This window comes from Pyrgilauda ruficollis, unplaced genomic scaffold, assembly GCF_017590135.1.
Source record: "Pyrgilauda ruficollis isolate IOZ18807 unplaced genomic scaffold, ASM1759013v1 scaffold1, whole genome shotgun sequence".
Lineage (NCBI taxonomy): Eukaryota > Metazoa > Chordata > Aves > Passeriformes > Passeridae > Pyrgilauda > Pyrgilauda ruficollis.
In genome coordinates, this window is record NW_024508100.1 from 23,989,285 (window position 1) to 24,012,294 (window position 23,010).

Consider the following 23,010-nt stretch of genomic DNA (forward strand, 5'->3'; position numbering starts at 1 on the left):
GAAGAGCCCAGCATAGTGCTTTCCTGTTTGAAACATTACATTTACTCTATATATGTGTTTTGTGTAAACACATAAAAATTGTGTAAAAATTGTGTAAATTTTTAACATTCGTTTTGACTAAACCTATATACATAAACTGTGCTATTAATTTCTACCTGTTGCTACCTGCATTTTTCTGCAAAACAGGTTTTATTCTCATGTATCTGGTTGTGCCATTTTCAATGGATTTCTTCAGGAGGAATGTTTTTCATTTTTATTTTACAGAGTTACATACATGGAAGCAGCCAGGCTCAGTTTGTGGCAGAGTCGCATATTATTCTTCTGCTGAGTATCCTTCAAACTGGTGATAAATATTAAAAAAACAATGTGAGGCACAGTGTGCTGTTAAATAAAATTGCTCTGGCAGTGAATATCATTGAACATTTAAGCAGGTATTGTATTTTGGCTTACTTATCATATGTTGAAATAAATATTCATTGTTGTTTCTATTTACTGCCAAGTAACACTGGCATTGCTTTTCACCTCTGTGCACCTTGCTATCTCCTTTGTTAGTCTTGTCAGCGCTTGAAATGTGATTCCACCCCAGCATAGAACAGGTTTTTGTCATCTGAAGCAGTGGCACTTTTTGCAAGTGACTCTCTTCATTCCTCTTAGGAAAAAAACTAAAAAATGTAATATCAAAATAATGACAGAAGGTCACTATTCACAGGACAATGGTCACAACTGAATCAGAATACACAATCTATCAAGCATTTTAACTTTGTCTTTAATTTTTATTAATGTGAAATATTCTTATTTCCTTCCTTTCTGTTATGTACATGTGAGTCTCCTTTGTTAGTCTTGTGCCTGGTTACTTTTCATATTTTTTTTTTCTTTTCAGTGTTACCCTTCCAGTGGTAAAAACTAATGTTCTTATTTTTTAATCTTTCTTATAATAATTAAAAATTCAATGAAAATAAATTTTATTTCTTTTTACTTACAAGAAAGGCATACAGAAATTTACCAAGTATGCATGAAGATGACTTGTCCTCCAATAGTCCTTGGATTTTTTTTTCCTCCACCTAATATAAACAGTTTACTACTGCTTCTTGAAACAAATAACTCAATCACTTTTGCTCCGACATCACCTCCTCACAGAAAGACTTTGAGACCTACTTTTACTCTTTCAGTCTTAATGTGTCAGAGAAAGTTAAGCTGGGGTTTTCAGCAGGGGTGGGGAGGGACGCTGGTTTTTTTTTGGTTTTTTGGTGAAAGTTCTAATAAACTGTAAGAAAAACTTTTGTTCTCTGAGGTTTTAAAATGCTGATTCTTACCATCTTTCTTCATTGAAAGAGAACTCCAATAACCATTAACCATTTTTAAAGTTTAGTAGTTCCATCACAAATAACTTTCTCTAAAGGGAACAAGCAAAAGAAAATAATATTTCCCAATCTGCAGTAATAGATGGATCCCAGTTTTATGATTGTGGCTACTCTTTTGTTCTGTCTCTGAAGTTACGTTGCCTTTGAACCTGCCCTTCCCCTAACTTCCCTGTCTACCTTCATCTTTGGCATTTCTTATCCAAAGACAACACCTTCATTACACCTTCATTACATTCATTTGCCTGGCATCCATTTTGCTGCCTGTGAAACCTTACATGCTTCATAAATAGCCATTATTAATTTAGTTTCAAAGTTATGATCATATTTTCTAGAGCAAATATAATATTTGCAATTGGACTGGAATGATGTTTTCAGTTCTGGATCTCCCAGTACAGGAATGTTGCAGACTTAATTGTGTGAGTCCAGCAAAGAGGCACAAAGATGATTAGGGGATTATCCTGTGAAAAAAGGCTGAGGGAGCTGGAACTGTTTAAACTAAAAGAAGACTCTCTGGGAGATCTCATCAATGTAAACAGTTATCTGGAGGACATGAAGAGGAAGGAGACAGTAGTGCCCTTTGAGAGAACAAGGGGCAGTGTACTAAAACTGAAAACCAGGAAAATCAGTCTGAAGACAAGAAGATGCTTCTTACTGTAAGGGTGCGCAAGCGTGGAAGCAGGTTACCCAGAGGGGCTACAAAGTTTCCGTCTGTGTAGAGTTTCCACCTGAAAACTGCCAAGTCAAAACTCAGTGATTATTGCTTTAAATGCTACATTTTTAGAAAACTACACAGTGACAACTATTTTATATGAAAAGTTTCTTGTTTATTAGATAGAGTATGTATCTTACTGGTATCATCTTTATGCTTTCCTTTGTAGAGCTCAATTTTATGATTTCACAGTTTTCTGCTTTTCGTGAACTGCCAGAATTTAAACAAATCTGTTATCTAAAACAATCCCATTGACTGCTTGAGAAAAGTGGGCCCCCAAACCAGAGAATATTAATAATAAAAATTTTGTTGATTACATATTTACTCTGACTCAGGCATGAAAGTCACATATTTTTGTTGGCAGAAACTGTCTCTAAACCAGGAAGTTGGCTAGCTACATTAATGCAGCTGTCTGAAAGAATCTTTTCAGTGATGTTGTTCATTGCCACTTGCAGAAAGTATTCTCTAAGGTTTCATTTCATGGCTCAATGCTGTTGAGATGAGTTTTTGGTCACACACAAATTTCAGAATGAAATCTTTCACAAAAAAATCTTGACAGAGTTTAACAGTTACTCATGAAAATTATTATTCCTTTATTCTTTCAATGTTGCTAGTAATTATGAGCTGCTCAATTGCTTCTTCATTATTTTTTTATTCAGAAAATGTTGTTATAAAATGTGGGAAATAGAAAAAATATGCCAGATTCATTTTATCCTTTGAAAGATGCATTGAATTTTCAAACAGGACATTACTATTCTGGTAATGTACATGTTTCATTTGGTTGCTTCTTTTTACTTTGTAGTAGTAAGCTTGTCACTTCTTGCTGGATGTTGAGATGCAATGCTGTATTTCTCTAGAAAGTGAATTTTTAATACCTCAGATGAAAAAATACTAATTTCCTTAGGATTTCTGTATTTTATTTTAGATAGTGATCCTACCCCATCTGCTAGATGATTTCTATATAGAAATCTGGTTTTCCATGCTGTTGCTACATAATTAGGACTTGGGTAAGAAGGACTTCTGAAGATGTCAGATACAGTTTAAATCATTTTATAAGGCAAAATTAAATTCAGCAAAATCTAAGCTACTGCTTGCATAGGTAGATATACACATCAGTGTACACATCTACCTATATCAGTAGATATACAGTGTACTCACCAAGGGCTGGTAATAGGGGTGAATTTCATTGGCACTAGGGGTGGGCTGACCTTCGCTTGAGAGGGGCTTGCCAAAGCCACTCAGTCACTCTTCAGCTGCTCGGGGGAGAGAAAATGTTGCAAAAGGCTCATGGGTCAAGACAAGGACAGGGAGAGACTTAGGGAAATTAATTGAAGTTACTACCAATCAAAACAGAGAAGGGTAGTGAGAAATAACAAAAAAATCTTAAAACTACTTCCCCCCCCTCCACCCCTCCCTTCATCCTAGGCTTAACTTTGCTCCTGATTTATCTACCTGGTCTCCCACAGTGGTGCAAGGGTATGGAGAATCGAAGTTGTGTCCGGTTCATCACAATTGTCTCTGCCTCTCTTTCTTCCTCAGGATGAGGACTCATCACACTCTTCCCTTGCTCCTCCTATGGGAGAAAGTTCTCCACAAACTTCTCCAATGTGAGCCTTTCCTGTGGGCTGCAGTTCTTCATGAACTTAATGAACTGCATGTTTTCATGAACACGTAGCAGAGAACAGTGAAAAGACATGGTTGGATATCCGAGAATCATTAAGGTGGGAAAAGACCTCCAAGATATCCTGGTGCTTGCATATTATAGACTTCTGTGACTTTCAGGCTATTACTTCAAGCAGTCTGTATTATGCTGCCGAGATGACTCTTAACTCAGTTTTGTTCTTTGGCTCCCCTTTCTCTTGTTTTGGAGACTTAACTTCAGGACATAATTATGGAAATCATGAAAGTGTTGGTTGAAAGGGATCTCAGAAGACTATATGCTGCAGTCTTTCTGGTATTGAAGGATTATCACTAACATTGGAGCTTGTCTTGCTTGGTGTTGTTGGGCGCAATTTTTTCAGAACTTCAGGGATGGAGATCGCATAATCTCTCTGGGCAGTTTCAGATATGAAGCTGTTTTTCATCTAGTCTGAACCCTCCAACCTACAGTTCATGGTGCATTCTGGTATGAATTACAATCTTGTCTGACATAACATTTTGCTTCCCTTTGGATTTCTTTTGCCAGCCTTATAGAATTGGTGGAAGAGATTTAGTGAAGCTTTCATTAAAAAATGAAGAGAACGCTCTATGGAATAGAAGTGTGTGATCCATTATGTTTTAGCTTTTTTTGCCTAGGAATAAAACAAAAGCCAAGGTTTGCTTTTATTCATGCTACATTATGCATCATTGTTTGCCATAAATCGACAGGTTAAAAAAAATTCTAAAAAGAAAATATTTTTATCATTATTTCCAGAAAAAAAGTAATACTGAATAAGAATTAGGTATAAATTTAATTTAAGGTTATATCCATGAAAATATGTCAGTCTTTTCAATCTGCTTTCAGTTTTCTTTTCTTCTTTCCAGGTTGAAACATTCTCTTTCCCCATGCAGAAGATGTTCCAGACTTGTGGTGTCTATTCTTGCAGCCCTCTTCTGAAAAAATTGGGTCCTAGATAAGAGGAGTCAGCAGAAATGATCGGTACTAACAAAATTTTTTTAAATGCTGAGTAGGTTGACATTCTTGGAGTGACAAGAAAGTAAAGACAAGGTAGTGAAGTACTGTTGCGACAGTTATTAAGAAGACATAAAGGCAAAAAAGAGATAACTTTGGAATGAAGATCTGTCATTGCCTAAGAGAAATGACGTGCAGTAAACTGCCCAATCAGTATTACTGACTACAGTTGAGTAGAGATAGTGTATATGGATGTTATATCCAAAAAGGCATTGAAGTGTGCAGCTGTAAATATTGCTCTGGGTGTCAAGATACAGCAAGAAAGATAAGGAATAATAATGTTGGATAAGCTGTGCTGAAGTTAAAAGATTTCTTAAATTCTTTTATTCCTCCTTTTTGTAGACACTACTCAGTATTTCTAATGAATTTTCATCAAGTTTTTATGTTATTCCCTTTAGAAATAAAACTATTTTGAATGTAATGTCATAGTTTTTTCCCTTTTATAGTACCAGTGGATCTTTACTTTACAGAGTAAATTTAAAAGTAAATCTTTTCATTATGAAAGGAGTCTCAATTATTAAACAATTTACTTATATACTTATATTTGTATAATATAGCTCCTATATAGAAGATATTTCAACCAGAAACCGATATTATAGGAATTAGCAGTTGTGATTAACCTGGTAAGTTTTCTCATTATTACAATTAAACTTAGCATTGATGCTGATTAAGCACATGCACCTAAGTAAAAATGGAAATGTCTTTTCAGTTTCCTAATTTGAATTCCCAAGGCAAAGTTAAATGGGACACCTGGGTAGGTGGAAACAAGATATTGATTGAAAGGGAAAAGGAGAAAGCTTTCTGGTAGCATTAAAATGACAGCTATTATGAAAGCGATTTCCTGTCCTACAGAGGGAGTTTAAATTAAGTGTATTAAGTGCCTCTGTGGTGTGAGGAAACTTTTCCGTAAGATGAATGTAAAGAGATGATTTTCTGTATGTCAGAGTCACTGAGCATAAGAATCTGAAATTTTGAGTCATTAGTCAGTAGAATAATATTCAATTACCTCTCAGTAGTAAGATTCTGTCACTTGTGCATCAACATGCACAACTAGTTCTATGTTCCCCAGAGATTATATGGTAAAGTGAATGAGGATGCTAACTAAAGCAGTGAGACAGGTTTATTGTATTCTTGATCTTAAGGATGGAAGAAGGGAAGGAAGGAAAGGAAGGAAGACAGGAGGGAAGACAGGAAGGAAGGAAGACAGGAAGGAAGACCACGGTGGATAAAGTTAGGACTAAAAACACAGCATTATAGCATGTTTAAGCATGCTTCCTGATTAACTTTGGAAACCAACATCCAAAGCAGCAGAACATCTTGCACATTTTCTATTATTTACTTGCATTAGCCGCCAGTACTGCCTGTGAACCTTGTAACTTATTCTGATTCTTCTGGAAGGTGTCTGATTGCTTCTAAATGTAATGAAGCATAAGGACATCATAGCTAGAAAAATCAAGACAGTTTTATGTTACCTAAGTCTCCTACTGCTTGATCTTAAAGCAGTTCATAATATGACCCTTTAGAAAAGACATTAAGGTTCCTTAAATGTGAAAGAGATATGCAGAGACCTTAAATTTACAGTTGGGCATTTGTTAACACAACATGAAACATAATTCAGAATCTTTCATCACCTAATTGCAGTACTCTTGAATTGGTGAACTACCTCCACATGTGGTGTGTGTCCTCTGCATGAATTTACCAACTCTGAATTTCAGTGATTTTGAACCATTTTGAGTTTCTAGTTAAAATTTTCCAATGGAAGTGCAGACCCCTGCAAAGCTAATTAGGTGTCAGCTGCACTGGCAATTGGCCCATTTTTATTTGCCTTTCACAAATAGCTGACTACTTATCTACACAACAAAAGGCATTCACTGACCATAGGCTGAAGACATTCTTAAGGGTTTGTTTATGCTTCAGTTAATTATTTTAATGGTTAAGAAACATATTAGCTTGAATGGCTAAACGATGCAGAAATCTAGTCCAAAGTTAAATTTTTTACCTTTTGGATCCATAGATGCCTTTTACTAAATGGAGTAGTCCTCAAGTGCATTCAGCTAAGAAATAAATTTTATTGCCTAGATCCTAGCAATGGTGGAGAGTAAAACGACAGCCTAGACTCACGTTGATGATGACTTATGGTGTAGAAAAAGAATGGATGATATTCTCAAAAATATTTATAGATTTGTAAGAAAAGGAAGAGAGATTGTGCCTGCATGCAAGTATCAAGTGTGTGCTAACAAACAGCTAGACATAGTAGGCCTAGTGTTTGAAATAAAGTGCTTGAAAATAAGGTAGATGTTTGTAAGTGTTAGAATACTGAGAGAAAATTATATAGTCTCATAAATACTTAAAAAAGCTCAAATGCAGATTGTTTTAGGAAACGTGTCTGTGTTTAAAAGTTAGATTAAACTGTTAAGAACTTCCCTCATTTCTTTGTTTCTCTGGTATGCTTAACATCAATGAAAGTAAAGTACTGTTATACATCTCCCTGTTCTAGAGGTGTTTATACTTCTGTGATTTGAATATTTATTTGAAATATATATTTGAAAATTTAGAGAAATTGATTACAAAATATAAGTAAAGCTAGAAAAAGATATTATGGAGCAAACCACACTATAGAAATTTGCAAGATGGACAGGACTAAACCTGAAATTTTATTAGATGTAATCCATACAACCAAAAAGGTGATAAATAATAGATGTAAAAATCATTTCCCCAGTGTTAGTTTTAGCTGATCCTAAATGTGAATAATTAGGATGTAAATCAGGCTGAAAAACTCTGCATGTTTGATTAGTGATTTAACACAAACTGAATCAGGTATCTCTATGCTCCATTTTGCAGCTGAATTAAAACAGATTCCAGGGTCTTTTTCTTCTTCTGATGCTTTTATATGGCCTTTCTATTCTCAGGTGTCTAAGAGCACCACAAGAGCAATGGTTCTATCAGATTGCTTGCAGATTAGAGAGACAGGTTCATAAACTAAAGCTGAAACTAATCAAATTAATAATAAACTTTTTCACTACAGGAAATTCTATATTAGTGTGAAATCTATTCTCTGCTTTTCTAAAATGATGCAAAAAGGAAAGTGGTATAGTATAGTTGGCATTTCAATGGTAGAAATGCAAACTTTGAGCTACTTCACTGTTGTGACATGCATATTTCAAGGAGTTGAGTGGAATTCCGTGAATCCCAAGACTTGTGTGATACTTCTTAAAATTATTGAAAAACCATTCAGTTAAGCTGAAGCCAGAAGGTTTTAAACAGATAGTATGTTCAGGGTTGTTGTTAGTATCATTACAACTGGATTTCAGGCCATTAAAAGATACTTAAATACAGCTTGATTGTGTATTTATCCATAAATCCATATTCAGATAAATAATTTTCAGACTGTTCTCCATTTTTTCAACTTCTGATTTAGAAGTCATCCTTCTTCAGTGAAATAAAACATACAGGAGCTGGCATCTTAAACACAGAAGTTTAAGTCTCAGTAGGAAAAGGTTAAAATAAATATCCCTATCAGCATAATATGCCCTCTTGTAAGGGGCCAGCAAAGAATTTCTCATGTTCTAATCATCACCCCCCAGCAAAAAGCAATCCAAACAAAAAATAAAATGAAAAAGGAAAAAAAAAAAGAAAATTGAAAAAAAAAAGAAAAAAGAGAGAAGATGAAACCTCTGTAGATCTTTCTGTTGATCATATTACTCCTTGACACAAAGTATATGATTTTGTTCCATGTCTGATAAACTGAACCAGCAATTTTTAAAGATTACATGATAATCTATCCCCATTTTAGGTAACAGTAAACTGAGCACAGGCTCAAGTGATGAATATTTTCTTCTCTAGTTTTTCTTGCTCATGTGTTATTAAGCAACGGCATGATCTGCATTTTAAAAGGTAGCTGTTTCTTTCTGTGTTTGTAATGCTAATGCCAGATTTTGCACCCTTGGCAGAAAAACAACTGAATATGAATGAGACCACCAAACTTTTTTCACAAAAGTAACCAAATGGTACTCAGGCTATTTTCTCTCCTTCTTTCACTCCTCACTTACTACTAATTAGGAATAAATTTGTGACATAAAGATATAAATTATGTATTACATTAATAAACTTTGGAATTATCAGGTTTTCTTCCTTTTGGGCATTATGTGATTAAATTTTCTATTAAAGTATGCTAATAATAAGTATCCCAATTTTACTAGCAATTAGTTTCATATTGTAGGATATATATAATTTTGGATTTTATTGGTTCAGTATTTTTGGTTCTGTTTTGTTTTGGGTTTGGTGGTCTGTTTTTTTCCCTGTTTCTGATAACGCATCTTGATTTTTTCAGGGCTGAATATTTTATTATGATTATTTTCTGTATAAGCTTATAAATTGTGATTATTACTGTCTTTTTCATCCTGCTTTAAAACTGTTGTTCTTCCTGTATCAAAATTCAAAACCTTTTCAAAAGCCCTATGTAAATAATATGTTTTCATTTTTTATGAAAACGTATCAGCTGGGAAAAGGAAAAGCAGAAGTTTCATATGTAAAAGTGTAATAATTTGAGAAGGTATAGAACAGGATTTACACAAAAAAATTCAATAGTGGAATAAATTTATCAGAAAACATTTGCTTTCCATGGCTTATCTGACTGCCACATTCCCCTCATCTTTTCAAAGTAGTTTCATAATACATAGTGAAGCAGATAAAGAGGAATTGGAAAATAAGTACATCTTTGGTGCATCATTTTTGCAGATGAAAAACTGTTCAAGTAACCACTTGCTAAAATTTTACATTCTGCACTATTAGAAAATTGCGATACTGTAAAAGATTATTTTCAGAGCTGGGACTGTTGCTTTATGTTGCATAATATCAAGACATTGTAGTCATAATACAGAATGTTAGAAATGAGTGAAAAATAGTAACAAGCTATATATTCTGTGGTAAAAAGCTAATTATTGTATCAAAATGACAACTCAGGTTGAATTTTTATTTTAGCAACAGAGAGCTGAGGCAAGTACCATGAAGAGTGTTACAGTGTGGCTGTGATACCATTGAGTGTAAAAGGCAACCAATGAGGCTGAAGGCTCAGCAATGTTGATTAAAGTGGTAAGCAATAACTGAAGCAAAAATAGTGACAGCGTGAGGGAAGCTTCAGGGGTAATGATGTGAAGCTCCAAAAGAGAGGGGAACAAAACCCCCGCACAATTCATGTGGTTACAGACCTATAATTCTCAGTTGCAGAACAACTTACTTTTGTGAGATTGTTGTTCTTGATGGTAAGAAAAGTGAATTAAACTCCTGGTCTGCTAAGAAAATAAGAACTTTGTTACAGAAGGGATGTGTCCCAAATGGCTTTTTAGTGTGTGGTTGGTTGGTTCGTTTCTCAGAAGCAGCCAGGTAAGAGAAATAGCAAAGTACACATTATGTACTGATACTGCATGAGATAATCAAGAAAAAAAAAAAAAAAAAAAAAAAAAAAAAAAAAAAAAAAAAAAAAAAAAAAAAAAAAAAAAAAAAAAAAAAAAAAAAAAAAAAAAAAACACACCCAAAAAACATTTACAAGGCATTTCAAAGCCTTTTCAAAAAGTAGCACTTTCCCAAGAGGACCTGGTGAGTTACCTTTACCTCTTGGGGCTGTGCTTTTCTTTCCCTTGACTGTTAAATTCAGGAGAAAAACACTATTATAAATCTAAGTGAGGAATTGGTAAAATAAAGTTATTAGGTAATGCTGCCTTAGGGGCTTTTCTTTAATAGGGTAGAAATACATATGGAAATTTTTTTCTCAGCCGTTTTTGTGACAACTGCCTCAATTAATCTTTATGTTTTTGTAACATTGAAAAATGAAGAATTGAATTATTCTCATTACATTCTCCCCAGTTCTTTTTCCCTACTGGGAGTATAGCAGTAGAACAGGAGATTCCCAGTCTCATATGCTTGTGAGTCTGAATCTTAACAAGTAAAACTTTTAGAAAGCAATTTTTGTACCATGAATTCCAAGATTAATTTTTTTCACAATATTTTGCTGCTTTTTTTTTTTTTTCGTATTTTTTCAAGTGCAGTCATAAGCTTTTGGAAGGCTTGAATGTAACCAATTATTCATAGACTGTCTCTATGTCTTGCATCTTGTACATGTGTGAGGAATTGAATTTGAGCTACTAGCATGATTTTAATTGGAGCTTAATTTAGGACTGTAGGTAAATGTCTGCATCAAAGAGGTGATGTTAAAATTATATTTCCTTCATGTTGCCTATTTGCTTGTGCCAACTTTCACCATTGATGTTTACTTTTTAAAATCCTGTTATTCTTCATTTGACTTTTCTGTTTGTGTGTATAAAATTTGGAAGTCAAACCTGAATCAGGCTTCTCATCTCTTAGGAAGTGTGATTGTGTTAGCATTGACAGTTCTAAATCCTTTTGCTCAAGCTCAGCTTAATTAAAATTTTACAATGAAAATTTCAGATGTCTTTGAACATTTTGGTCTAATTTTGAACATTCCTAAAATGAAAAATATTAATATATTATGATTAGTGCAAGTGTAGTGTTACAAGATGCAGGTATTACTTATGGATCTAGCACATTTGAAGTATCTTTTTGAATGGTGTGCATAAGTAATAACATTCTTGAAGTCTGTATTCATCATGCCCTGGGTTAAGTAATGTTGAAAACTCCAACCTTATTTGACCATCTGTAAAAGTGTGTTGAAGTTTGTGTTTGCTGCTAATGTGACCTTTGGTTCTCATGAGTCACACCTGCTTCAGAGTAGCGTTCAGGCTTGCCTCTGCTTCAGAACAGATGTTATGCACAGTGGTAACTGTTCCTTTTTGTTGATATGGTTTCAAATAAACAATTAGGAGAATGGCTTAAGAGCTTGCTAGATTATTGAAACTGTTTTATCGTTATGTACTTGTTCACATTTGTAACAGTTATAATGAGACAACAAAACATTGAAAGTGACTGAGCGCTTTGCCTCTGAGATGTTTCTCTGCTAAACTGTTCAGCAATATGACACTAAAGAGGGAGTTAATGTCTTATCTAAATGCAGAGGAAGATAAACCAGTCCAACTACTTCAGTATGTGTCAAATAACCAGTGAATTGTGTGCAATTGCAATAAATTATTTCTGGATCTTACAGTTTTTGTTTTTTAAAAATCTTTTGCTACCAATATACAGAATATTTTAAAATATTGGAGAGTGGCTATTTCCATAACTGTCCAAAATTTGTGTCCTACTTGTCCTTTAAAGCTTCTTGAACCTTCTTTCATTTTTTTAAAATCCAGAATGCACAAAGAAATTCCTGCACATTTTTGCTACAGGTGAGTATATCAGCACATTATAGATTGTGATATGCAGTTGTTATATATAAATACCTTATTTCATTTTATGAACTTGCAATCTGTAGTTCATAGATGTACCTTTGTGGCTTTCTGAGGTATCCACACATCTGCTGCTTTCCTTGACAATGGCGATTCAGATGCTGCTATCACCATGGGAATGGTACTCCTGAATGAAGCTGCTACTTCCAAAGGGGATGTTGGAAAAAGGAGAAGTAAGTTGTACTTTATAGCTAAAGTAATGCTTGGACGATTAGAAGACACTGTGAAATTACAAGTGAATATCTGATTAAGTTTTCAGATGGTCTCTGCCTTAAACCAGTGTTTACTTGTTTAGTTGTTTGGAAAAGAGGAGAGCATAAAAATTCTGTTGACAAAACTGCATTCGCATGAAGTAGTAACAGTAAAAAAATACTTTAAGCATTCTCAGCCAAAGTACAGCTTGACACAGTATCTCTATTACATTGCATAACTGCTTTTTGGCTCTTGAATTATATCAGAAGTCAGTGATATTAAAGAACAAGAGTTTCAAAACATTGTTATAAGATGACAACATCCAAAAGAGTGCGAAAATTCTTTTATTTGGTACTCTTGCCAGTATCGAGTCTCCAGAGGAAGGCAGAAGCCCAGCAATAGGTGTAATACAGAACATACCTAATCTCTAATGTCAAAAGATATTTAGCTTGAAATGCAATTTTTAATGTTTTTCTGAATTTTGTTGTTACTCAGAATATTTTTAAGATTTTTTTGTCAATGAATCACATAAACACACAATATTAAAGGGTTTTATCCAGAATCAAACTTCCTCACTGTTACGTCAGACAAGGTTTTACTGAGTATGACATGGGTTGAAACAAAGATGCCCATCTGCCTTTGCACCTGTTATATCCCCTAACTTAATTTTCTCATATAAGCCATTGAAGGTCTTTGGAAGATAACAGAATTCCTACACTGTCTCCTCTTTCTTTTGAGGTCAGTTCTTTAGCTTTCCTGTAATACACAGTATTGCAGATAGAGCTGGCCAACTATTTTCTTTTAAAGTATTCTAGAACTCTTGATAATAACTGGGTGAATGGCTAGAGATATCTCTAATCTATAGTGATTTGAAGGTCTCCTTCAGCAAGCTGCAGATCTGTCATTAATTCTGAGTATCTTCTATAGTAACTAGGTTTAACAGTGGTGACAAAGTGATGCCTTAGGTTTTAGCTTTTTATATTTTTCAGATTCTGTGCTGCTTTAGTGTGTAGTTCTGAGCTTCCTATTAAGGATGATAAGCTCTATTCACAGAGTAGGTAGACAAATTCCTTCTCTAGCTGGGGACCAGGAACAATCAATCCAAATTTTAGGTCCAAGAGCATAAACAACGGTGGAATGAAGAGAGAAAAACAAGAAGGATGGGACTTCATAACCTAAAGTTATAATTGGACAATTAACTCAAATATGCAAATGGACCAGGACTTACTTACAAATAAGTGTGAGACCACCTGTGACCAGTCGTCCATTTTGTGACTATTCTGGTTCATCTTGGGTGTAGCCCTGGCTGGGCTCTTGTGCTGCCCAAGGTGGATCCATTGAGGCCTTTTAATAAATCCCTGCTTTATTCTTTAGCTCTGTCTAGTCTCTATTCTAGGTCAGCCTCCACAAGGTATCAAAAGGATACAGTGACATAAGTTTAATTGGAATGTGATTGTAGATCTGGGCCTGTGAACACAGTCACGGTGAAATACCAGTGGACTGCAGCAAAAATTCAGGCTCTTTGCTCTTTGTGGCCATTATGTAAATGCTTTCTGTGTATCTGCTTTGCAATGTTCATGCTTCCAGTTTATTCATCCATGCTTGTAAATCATATTTCTGAGTGGTGATTTCTTTATAATGAAGTATGTTTATTAGGTTTGTACCTGGCTAGTTTTCTCAAAATAACTGTGGAAATTTTATATTCCAGTTGACATGTGTCACTTTCCACATGGTCAGTTTTAATGAAAAAATGCATCATTGTCAGTTTCCTTGGCTTCATGTTTTCTCATCCTTCGCTCAAAGGCAGCACACTTTTGAAGCATGAATATTGCAATTAAATAGCAAGGGTCAGCTAAAGTAGGAATAGTATAAGAAGAGGAGTTTTTAAAATCAAAGTAGCTCACTAGAATCAAAATGTTATCTAATGTAGATGAGCTGCATCTCAGTTTGTTACATGTCCCGCTTTTTAAAAAATTTATTTACTTGCAATAGAGTGGGCTATCACAATCAAGAAGGTTTTATGCTATTATTCCACACGATGCCAACAGATGTTCCAAATTTTGTTTGTTCATTTAAGCATTTACTTTGTTAGTTCATTCTTTGTCTGAAAAGATGCAATGTATCTGCATCATTGTTATTTTCCTCCAGAATCTGAAGGTTTATATTGCTAGTGAGCTAACAGTAAAAAGTGATTTGGCTGCCAGCCTTGGAACTTCGAACAGTGACATTTTTAGCCATTAGTAACTAGATAAAGTCGTTACTAAGCTGCCTTTACTGCTACTTCAGCCATGGATGGTTGGCTAGGCTAAAGACAACATGATTCCATTAGTCAAGGGACATTTTTCTAAATGTATTTTTTTTTCTAAAAAGAACAAGCAAATACCTGAAATGACATTATTTTATATGTATAATTTAATGGGCTATTAAATTCATTATCAGCAGTAAGGTGTTTGCATCCACATACATTTGACTTTCAAATTTCTGCTTTTTTCTTGAAAATACATTTGCCCTGACAGGTTATTTTTTCCTAATAACCATAAATGTTATTTCCATATCTGTTTGAAATCCTGTCAGAAGATAGTGGGCTTCAGTAGTCAAGGCAGTAACATTTTGTATTTCACTGTGTCAAAATTCTCTATAAATGATTGACATAAATAATATTGTTTGTAGAGATTGCAGGTTTAAATCTTTTATGTGCTAATAAACAAAGTTGTTTTCTTTCCAGTAATATGTCTGGTAGGCCTTGGTCTTGTGGTCTTTTTCTTCAGCTTCCTGTTGTCGATATTTCGCTCCAAATACCATGGCTACCCGTACAGGTAATCTGTCTTTAAATTCTCATCCTATAGCCTTTAATAGCTTTGTAGAAGTTTAAGAATTGCTTTTAGCTAAACAATCCTTAATCTTTACCACTGAAGTCAATGGAAGGTGGTAGAAGCAGGCAGAATGGTGATTAATTTAAGCAAACCAAAGAGGGCTGGAATGCAGCTGTAAAAGCAGACCACTTAAAAGGGTTTGAGCACAGATGCGTGACATATGCAGTGGCCCCTGAAAAATGCAAAAAATAAACATGCTTTAGTTTGTAAGGCTTTATTAGGTATTTATTTTTGTATAACTAAGATGTACATAAGACAGGGCACAAAAAAAAACAAAACAGTGTATGATGCCAAGATTTGACTTCACTAAAAATACCCTTTTCTTTTGTCAGCCACACCATGCAGGAGAAAAAGGATTATAGTTTTTCTAAATTACACATACACCTGTCAGTTGCCAACATTTTAGCTACAACCTTACAATTTTTCTATTAGTTTTTCCTCTAAGACTTCAGAACTATTTTCATTTTTAGAGAGCTTGGTCTCTTTATGCTGTTTAATTGACATTTAGGTTGCTTCAGATTAGTTTTTTTATTTAATAACACCATACTGAAGACAAGGAAACTCTTCCTGTTGCAATATGTGCACAAGGTATGCTTCTGCTTTTTAGTAATTTCTGCTAAAGAAAGAGGTCTATAAAGGACTCAGTAGTATCATACTGCAAAATTTCATCAGTATGAAATTAATAGCCCTTTGGGATAGACTGTCCTGCTTCTCAGCGTCCTCTCTGGAGATTACTTCTAGCTTGACTGACTTGGGGTGAAAGGCAGGATCCAGTTTTCCTAAGTATGAGCTTTTCTTACCTTCCATTAACTGCTTAAATCTTAAACTTTGAAGAAGCAGGATTTATGAGCTTAATCTGCAGCTGAAAGCTCACTTGAGAAGCATTGCCAAAGAATGGCAACCCATGGTCTGAGTTCCCTTCCAACTTTTCATAACAAGTGTATTAAATGGAGAGGATGCTGGTGGCGTCATGTTCCTTGCCATGTAATTTATCAGTTACTAAAGAGAACCTGAGTTCATGTTAGGAATGTTCATATCACCTATTAACAACATGCTTATATATATCTATGCCAGACCTTGCATTGCTTTTGTGAAAGTTTGCCATAGGGGTTTTTGGCTGCTGTATGATACCTAGGATGTCTGGTGCTGAGCAGCATTGTGAGCATTAGTATGCTCTGTGAGTTTGCATGTGAACATGATACCACTGCTGTTGGTACAAACTTAATTGCTGAGTATATATTGTAGTATCAGGTACTATAAGCTTTGGGAATCTTAATTTAAATAATGCAGGGTTTTTTCCCCTCTTTTCTTGCTAATCTGTTTGCTGTAAATACTAGATGGAGTGGATTTTTAAATTTTATTCTCCCTACAATTAATCTAGAATTTACTGAAATACCAGATGTCTTTTAATGGGAGTGTCTAGCAGAAGTTGGAGGCCTATGTAGATTTCATACTTCTCTTTTATTATCCAAGCTAAGGATAAAGCAGAGTAAGATTTGGGGCTAAGGGGCAGAATTCTATTAAAAGCTTAATTTAAAAAAAATTCATTTGACAGGTGATACATATCAAAAGTCATTGTACCTGTTAGTATGCTAAAGCTGATTAAAAAAGAAATAAATCCAGGACATGAAAAAGGATAATTCATCACAATCCTGATAAAATGAAGTAGTGCCACATCATGTTACTGTGAAGAAATTACTACATCCATAAACCAAATTCTGTCTTAAGGAGCTCATTAGACTCAATACCACAACTTATAAATCAAGTAAATTCATAAAGAAATGAACAGTGTGTATGCCTAAACTCATAGGAAAAATTTTATAGGTGGCTAAGTGTTATGTGGTTTTCTTGGGGTTTTTTAAATACTGTTACTGCTTCTGCATGATTAAGCAAAATCTTTTGGGCTTAGCTGGTCTTCCTGGATGGTTCCAAGTTTTCATGCTAATAAATTAATCATTCAATCTTAAATCCTCACTCAATCTTAAATCCTCACTGTAGTATTGGAAACCATCACTGGAGCTGATCTTTTGCTCTGCTATTATCAAATTCCATTTACTAGTTTAAAATGGAAATGTGTAATTTACTTATCAGGTCCTTTCCAGTGTTAAATCTTTCATGTTTCTGTTGGTCTCTTGGGTAGCTCTGACCCAATATTCTGTTATTATAAATAAACACTGTTGATTCTTTGACGCTTCAGTGGTCGCAGTGTGTCATCTTCTTCACAATCCCGTAGCATTTTTTTAGAAAAGCCTCTTTGTTTTTTGTGGATAGTTCTTACGAATTTTAATGAACATGCAAAACACTAAGGAGGACCAATTATATAAACTCTGTTATTTTCTCTTTTTCCTTTTAATTTAGTATCTTGCATTTTACCTTCAGTCATATATGCTAAAATACTTTAATCTTTTTTTCTGAATTCCTTAAGATCTTCCCAGAAGTTCCATTTCCACACCTCATCAATTGATCCCAGTTCAGATATATCTTAAGATGTGAAATATGTTTATCCTTTTCCTTTCACTGGTTGTAGATTTCACCTTGAAACTATCAGTCTTTATGTGATGAATTGTCCTCAGGCTAGTGAAGCTTTGCCTTTAACAATACTAACAACAATGCATACTAATGATCTGTCAGGAAAAAAGTGACATTATATTGTCCTGCCTAAAGCAACAGTTAAAGAAAACTGAAATTGCTTTAATTCTATATGCATGACCTCAAGCATCAACTTCACTGTCCTACTTAAAAAAGAAAAAATTCAAATGTCCTAAATTTTTTCTGTTCTCTGACACTGAACAACCAAGTCAGTCCTTTGTGAAACATCATGAATTGGTAAGGAGTGAAACAGTAACACAACCTGCTGTGCATCCTCTTTTCTGCAGTGACCTCCAGGTAGCAAAGACAAATCAAAACAGAGGTGGATAAACATAAAGCCAGAGTCAAAAACTGTAGAAAGACCATTATTTCTTTTTCTAATGGGCTCTATAAGGTGCTCTTTAGAGGGCATGTGTATAGGGAGGGACAGTAATTTGACAGACTTTTCGATGCACTTCAGACATTTCCAATTCTGATTTGATTCTTTCACAGGATTTTCTTCTTGAAGGCTAGTCTTGGGCAAAAAATTGTTTAGTTTATATGCTGGTAAAATACTCTTACATTGAAATGGGAAAGGTGATGCAAAGTAGGGGTCATCATAAAGGTTACTCACTAAACAACCACAATCATTATGGATGAGCTCACATGCATCAAATCTCTCTGCTAGAGCCATTTTTTTGCCATGGCAGGACTTTTTCATGGCTGTATTATTCTACCTTTTTTATGGGAATGAGATGAAAAAATTCATTTTGTTAAAACTTTCACTTTAATTGATATCATTAACTATTGAAAGATTATGTAATAATTTTATTTTATACTGTTGAGCATTTTCTCTTTATAATTCTTCCTGGATAAGATAAGTGTGTTAATGCATCTTAGACACTGTTTTTGGGAAGCCTTCTCACTGTAGTATTTAAAGTGAATAAATTATATGTTAAATATCAGATACTCAGTGACTGAGCAATGAAATGTCATCATATCAGCACAGAATTTCATCTGTCAGCTCATACACATGGGAGTGACACAGAGACTATTCTTCACTATAAGTCAAAACTATGAACTCTAAGTTGACTTTGCAAGTCAGGAAAGAGCTTGGCTCTTTGGAAACCACACCTTAAGCAGTTTCAGCCCAAAAAGCACACAGAATATGAAAAAGAATGAGAGAGGATGCTAAGAACAGAAGATACCAGTACATAAGCACAGTATTGTATTATTGGGAATTTTAGGCATGTAAATATTTGTTACACTGCTTCAAGAGGACAGAGAGAAAAGTTTTATCCATGCTTTACTGATATTAAAAAAAAAGTCTTGTTTTCTTCTTTTTTTAGCTTTGGCTGCAATTTAACTGCCCTAGACTGTTTTTTCTGCTTTGTTTTCTGAATAAAACTTCTAGCACATTTTCATTACTCTTAACACTTTAAATTGTTCTTTCAAGCCTACATTTTATCATTAGTTGTTTTAATTTCAATTTAAATTAAATAAACCCCTGAAAATTCTGTTTTCATAATTTTTCATTAAGTAGCTTTTGAATTTTTTTAGAACCTGCCTTGCAATTGAATGTTTCATTATCCAATTATCCTTCATAGCCATTATATTTCAGTATTATTTACAAGAGTAATGTGAAATTTTTTTAGTTAAACTATAAAAAATAATCAGCCTTCTGAACTATGTATTGATGGAATAGAAAATACATATTCTTTATTGGCTAGCTGTGAAAATGAACTAAGCTGTGCAAGGCATGATAAATAAGAGATGCCTTATTTTCATCAAAAACCCATAAATGTTAAGTCAGACATAAAGTATTCATTTATTGCTTGGGGAAGGACAGTCAATGCAACAGGACACACAAATTGCAAGATGCCCCAGAGCTTGAAAAATCCTCACATTCACTGTATACACATCTACCGTGTTGTAATTTAATTGGTTTCAGTAAAGAAGTCCTGTATAATACTGAAATTGAAATTAAATGCAAGTGAATAAAATAGAATAGTTATTTCTTGGAAATATACTGGAAAAATATTCATACATAGAATAGTATTTAGAGACATGTGAAATTAAATTTATTAATAAACACAAGCGTACTATTACCAGCTTTTTAGATATTTCATGCACAATTAAATTTATTTACCTTAAGTCTATGAATTGGTAAACCTACATCTGATAAATACCAGGATTCACAATTTGATCTATAGTGCCCAGAAAAATTGGCTACTTTCTTTACAACAGCAGAAATCAAGATTATTTTAAAAGACAGGAAAACAATACATACTTGTTTAAACAAAGCCTTTACATTTAGTGTTTTCTTTGTACTACTGTTAATGTGGCTAAACAGTATGTTGTTCAAGAAAGAAGCTGCCTGTGGAAATGGAAGGCAACACAGTACAGTCTCCCTCTGTTCATCTAAACCATCTAACAGCATGCTGAATTCATAAAAAGCCCCACACCTGCATATTCTTCTCTGTGGGAAGTGTCGACATCAGTGCTGGTTTCTAATCCTTTCAAAAATGGGAGAACTGAATTCTAGTTGTCGGAACCCGTAGCAGGTCTCTTAGGAAGGATGTGCTTCTTACTGTGGCAAACAGTTTGGATGCTTTTCCCAGTAGGACCTTCCTTCTGTGATTATCGCCATTAAAAACGCCTCTTTTTGCCTGTATGCCTTCCCTCTAATCTTAAAGTTTGCCATTGACTTTTACCTATTTCTATCCATTCCCATCTAGTTTATGTCTGGAGGGGCACAGTTTATCCAGGCATTCCTATTCTGCTTCACCCTGTTTTGCAACATGTTTTCTTCTGTCTGTCTGCAGATCTATCCCAACAGATGTTGTCCAGTTTGTTACTCTTGATTTTTTAGAAACTACCCACCCCCCATCTCCTCCTTTGTGGTTACTCTATGGTTTTTTCATGGGGTTTTGGCTTCTTGTAGTTTCCCATAGAGTCAAAGAATGGCTGGGGTTGAAGTGACTCCTGGAGATGAATCACTCTTCTAAAGTAGGTTCACTTATAGCAGTTTGAAGATCACTTCCAGGCAGGTGTTTTGACAGAAAGAGCCTCCACAACCTCTCTGGACAGCCTGTTCCACTGCTCTCTCACCCTTGAAATAAGAAAGTTTGTCCTCATACTCAGATGGAACTTGATGTGTTTCAGCTTTCTGCCTAGGGTTTTTTGTTTTTTTCTTGTTTTAGAACTTTCAGTATTTCTTTTATCTATATTCTGTATCACATCTCTTAGCTGCTAAAGGTGCAGTTCCCTTATAGGTAGAAAGTAAGGACCAATAGCTGTGGTAGTAGCATGTTGATCCAGTTGCTGTATTTGTATTTCTTTGCTGTTATTATTGAGTCTTTTACACATCTTAAGCCTACCAATGCTAGGCTTAAGAAGTCTTCAACCCTTCCCATTCTTCTCTCCAAACTTTTTCACTATCAGTCCTCTCTCTTCTCCTCTCATATCCTTTCCCATATATGGCCTTACACATCTGTTCTAGACCTGGGTTATGTTTTTAGTCATGTGTGCTCACCATTCCCTTACTTCCCCCTTCAGCCCTCTGCAATTCTTCTCTCCATGAAGTTGTTCTCATCAGCTTTTCCCTATCATTAATCCCTTTACCCTCCAGCACCAGACAGTTGCCATCTGTTTCTCCTTGCTTTGTATGTCTTGCCTAACAAGCTTGTCAGCTGCTTTTTGCAGCAGTGAACATCTTTATACTGATACAGTCTTTTAAGCTTGTGGCACTTGTATTTATGTTTTGTAATGATTAATTAATTAATGCCATGAATGGAAAAACTGGTGAAATTACTGCAACATGTATGCTGGTGCACACTGCATATCTAGGAGTTGAAAGACATGCCAGGCATAGCTAGAGGCAGTACTTCCATTTAGTAGTTCCTAGCTTGTGTGTTTGTACAGTTAGTCCATAGTCTTGCACAACTCTCTCTCACTCTGGGTTCCCACTTCCCAGTCTATGGGATTTGGTAAAGTACTTGGAAACACACAATATGTATCTACATTTTAGAAATTAAAAGTGTCCTTCCAGGTGTAAAGAAACAGCAATATCATTGGAAACTTCTTAATTTATAAAAATACCAAGAATTTAAGAGTCTGCAACCGTACAGAGCCTTGCCAATCGCTTTATACTCTCCCAACTCTGGGGCCACTTCAGCAGTAAAAGAAGATGGTTTTAAATAAACCTGAAACATCCCCTGGGAGAGATTTCTCACTTCAAGTAGTAAGAGCAGATGCAGAACTTGATTAAAAAGAACAGGTGTTTGAAGAGTGTTTTTCTAAATTTTTTTTAAATAGGCAAATTTAAGTTTCAATCACTTATGTTTTATTTGATAACTTTCATCCTTGCTTAGTAATTACTAAATGGAATATAAAAACTTAAGAGATTATTACACAAATGTCAAATGACTTTTCAAATCAATGTTTTGAAGTCCTTGTTTATTATTCTTTTCAAATAATTTTGGTGCTATGTTTTATATGCATTTTTCAGCATTTAATCATGTTTTCTTTCTTTTCAGCTTCTTAATTAAATGAATTCAAGGGGGATTCATTTAGAGCTGCTTACCATGAAGATAAGCTATAACTGCTATTTTCAGCCCACCAATGTTACGTGTATTCAAGAATCTTTTGTTGGTTCATCTGTTTTTGTGATAATTTATATAGTATGGTGATAGAGAAATGAATGCAGTTTTATGCAATGAATGCGTAATTTATAGAAACATATAGTAAATATGTCATTGGGAAGTCCTAAAATGTTATGAATATAGTGTGCTCAAGAATTTAAATAAATTTCAGTATAATGAGCTTCTGTTTAAGTCTTCCTTATTAACTGTACTACATGGATCCAAAGGGTATTTCTGAGATTTTTCACCTGAAGTTCAGTTCAAAAACAGTCTCGAAACAAACAAAATAACATCACTTCTTTAGCTACTATTAAGAGATACACCCTAGTGGAAACTATTTAATGACTACACCTTACCCTCACTTTGCTCCATAACAGAGTATTTGTATAGAGTCACCGATCGCCTCTGACATGCTGAGCCATTAACATAAAATTCTATTCTACACATTTTCATCCTGGAGTTCTTTTCCTGACTCAACAGTGTGTAGAGTACATACAAGTTCATCTCTCTTTCATGCCAAAGGATGCAATTCATAATTCATTATGGAATCTTGAAGGCAAGAATGCTTACAGCAGTCAGAACTCAGATCCTTTTAAGCTGAGTCTGTGGTGACAGAATGGGAGGGTGATGGGCAA

At 34.7% G+C, this 23,010-nt stretch overlaps 1 protein-coding gene across 1 annotated transcript in view; it reads left to right on the forward strand.

The window, feature by feature from the left end:
• Positions 1-22,553, forward strand: part of TUSC3 (tumor suppressor candidate 3) — a 110,863-nt gene extending 88,310 nt beyond the window's left edge. The window contains exons 7-10 of the mRNA XM_041482760.1: positions 265-328; positions 12,198-12,272; positions 15,017-15,107; positions 22,271-22,553. Coding sequence (XP_041338694.1) covers positions 265-328; positions 12,198-12,272; positions 15,017-15,107; positions 22,271-22,286 — 246 coding nt within the window. The 3' untranslated portion in view covers positions 22,287-22,553. The remainder of the gene's footprint in view (positions 1-264; positions 329-12,197; positions 12,273-15,016; positions 15,108-22,270) is intronic.
• Positions 22,554-23,010: the final 457 nt, after the last annotated feature.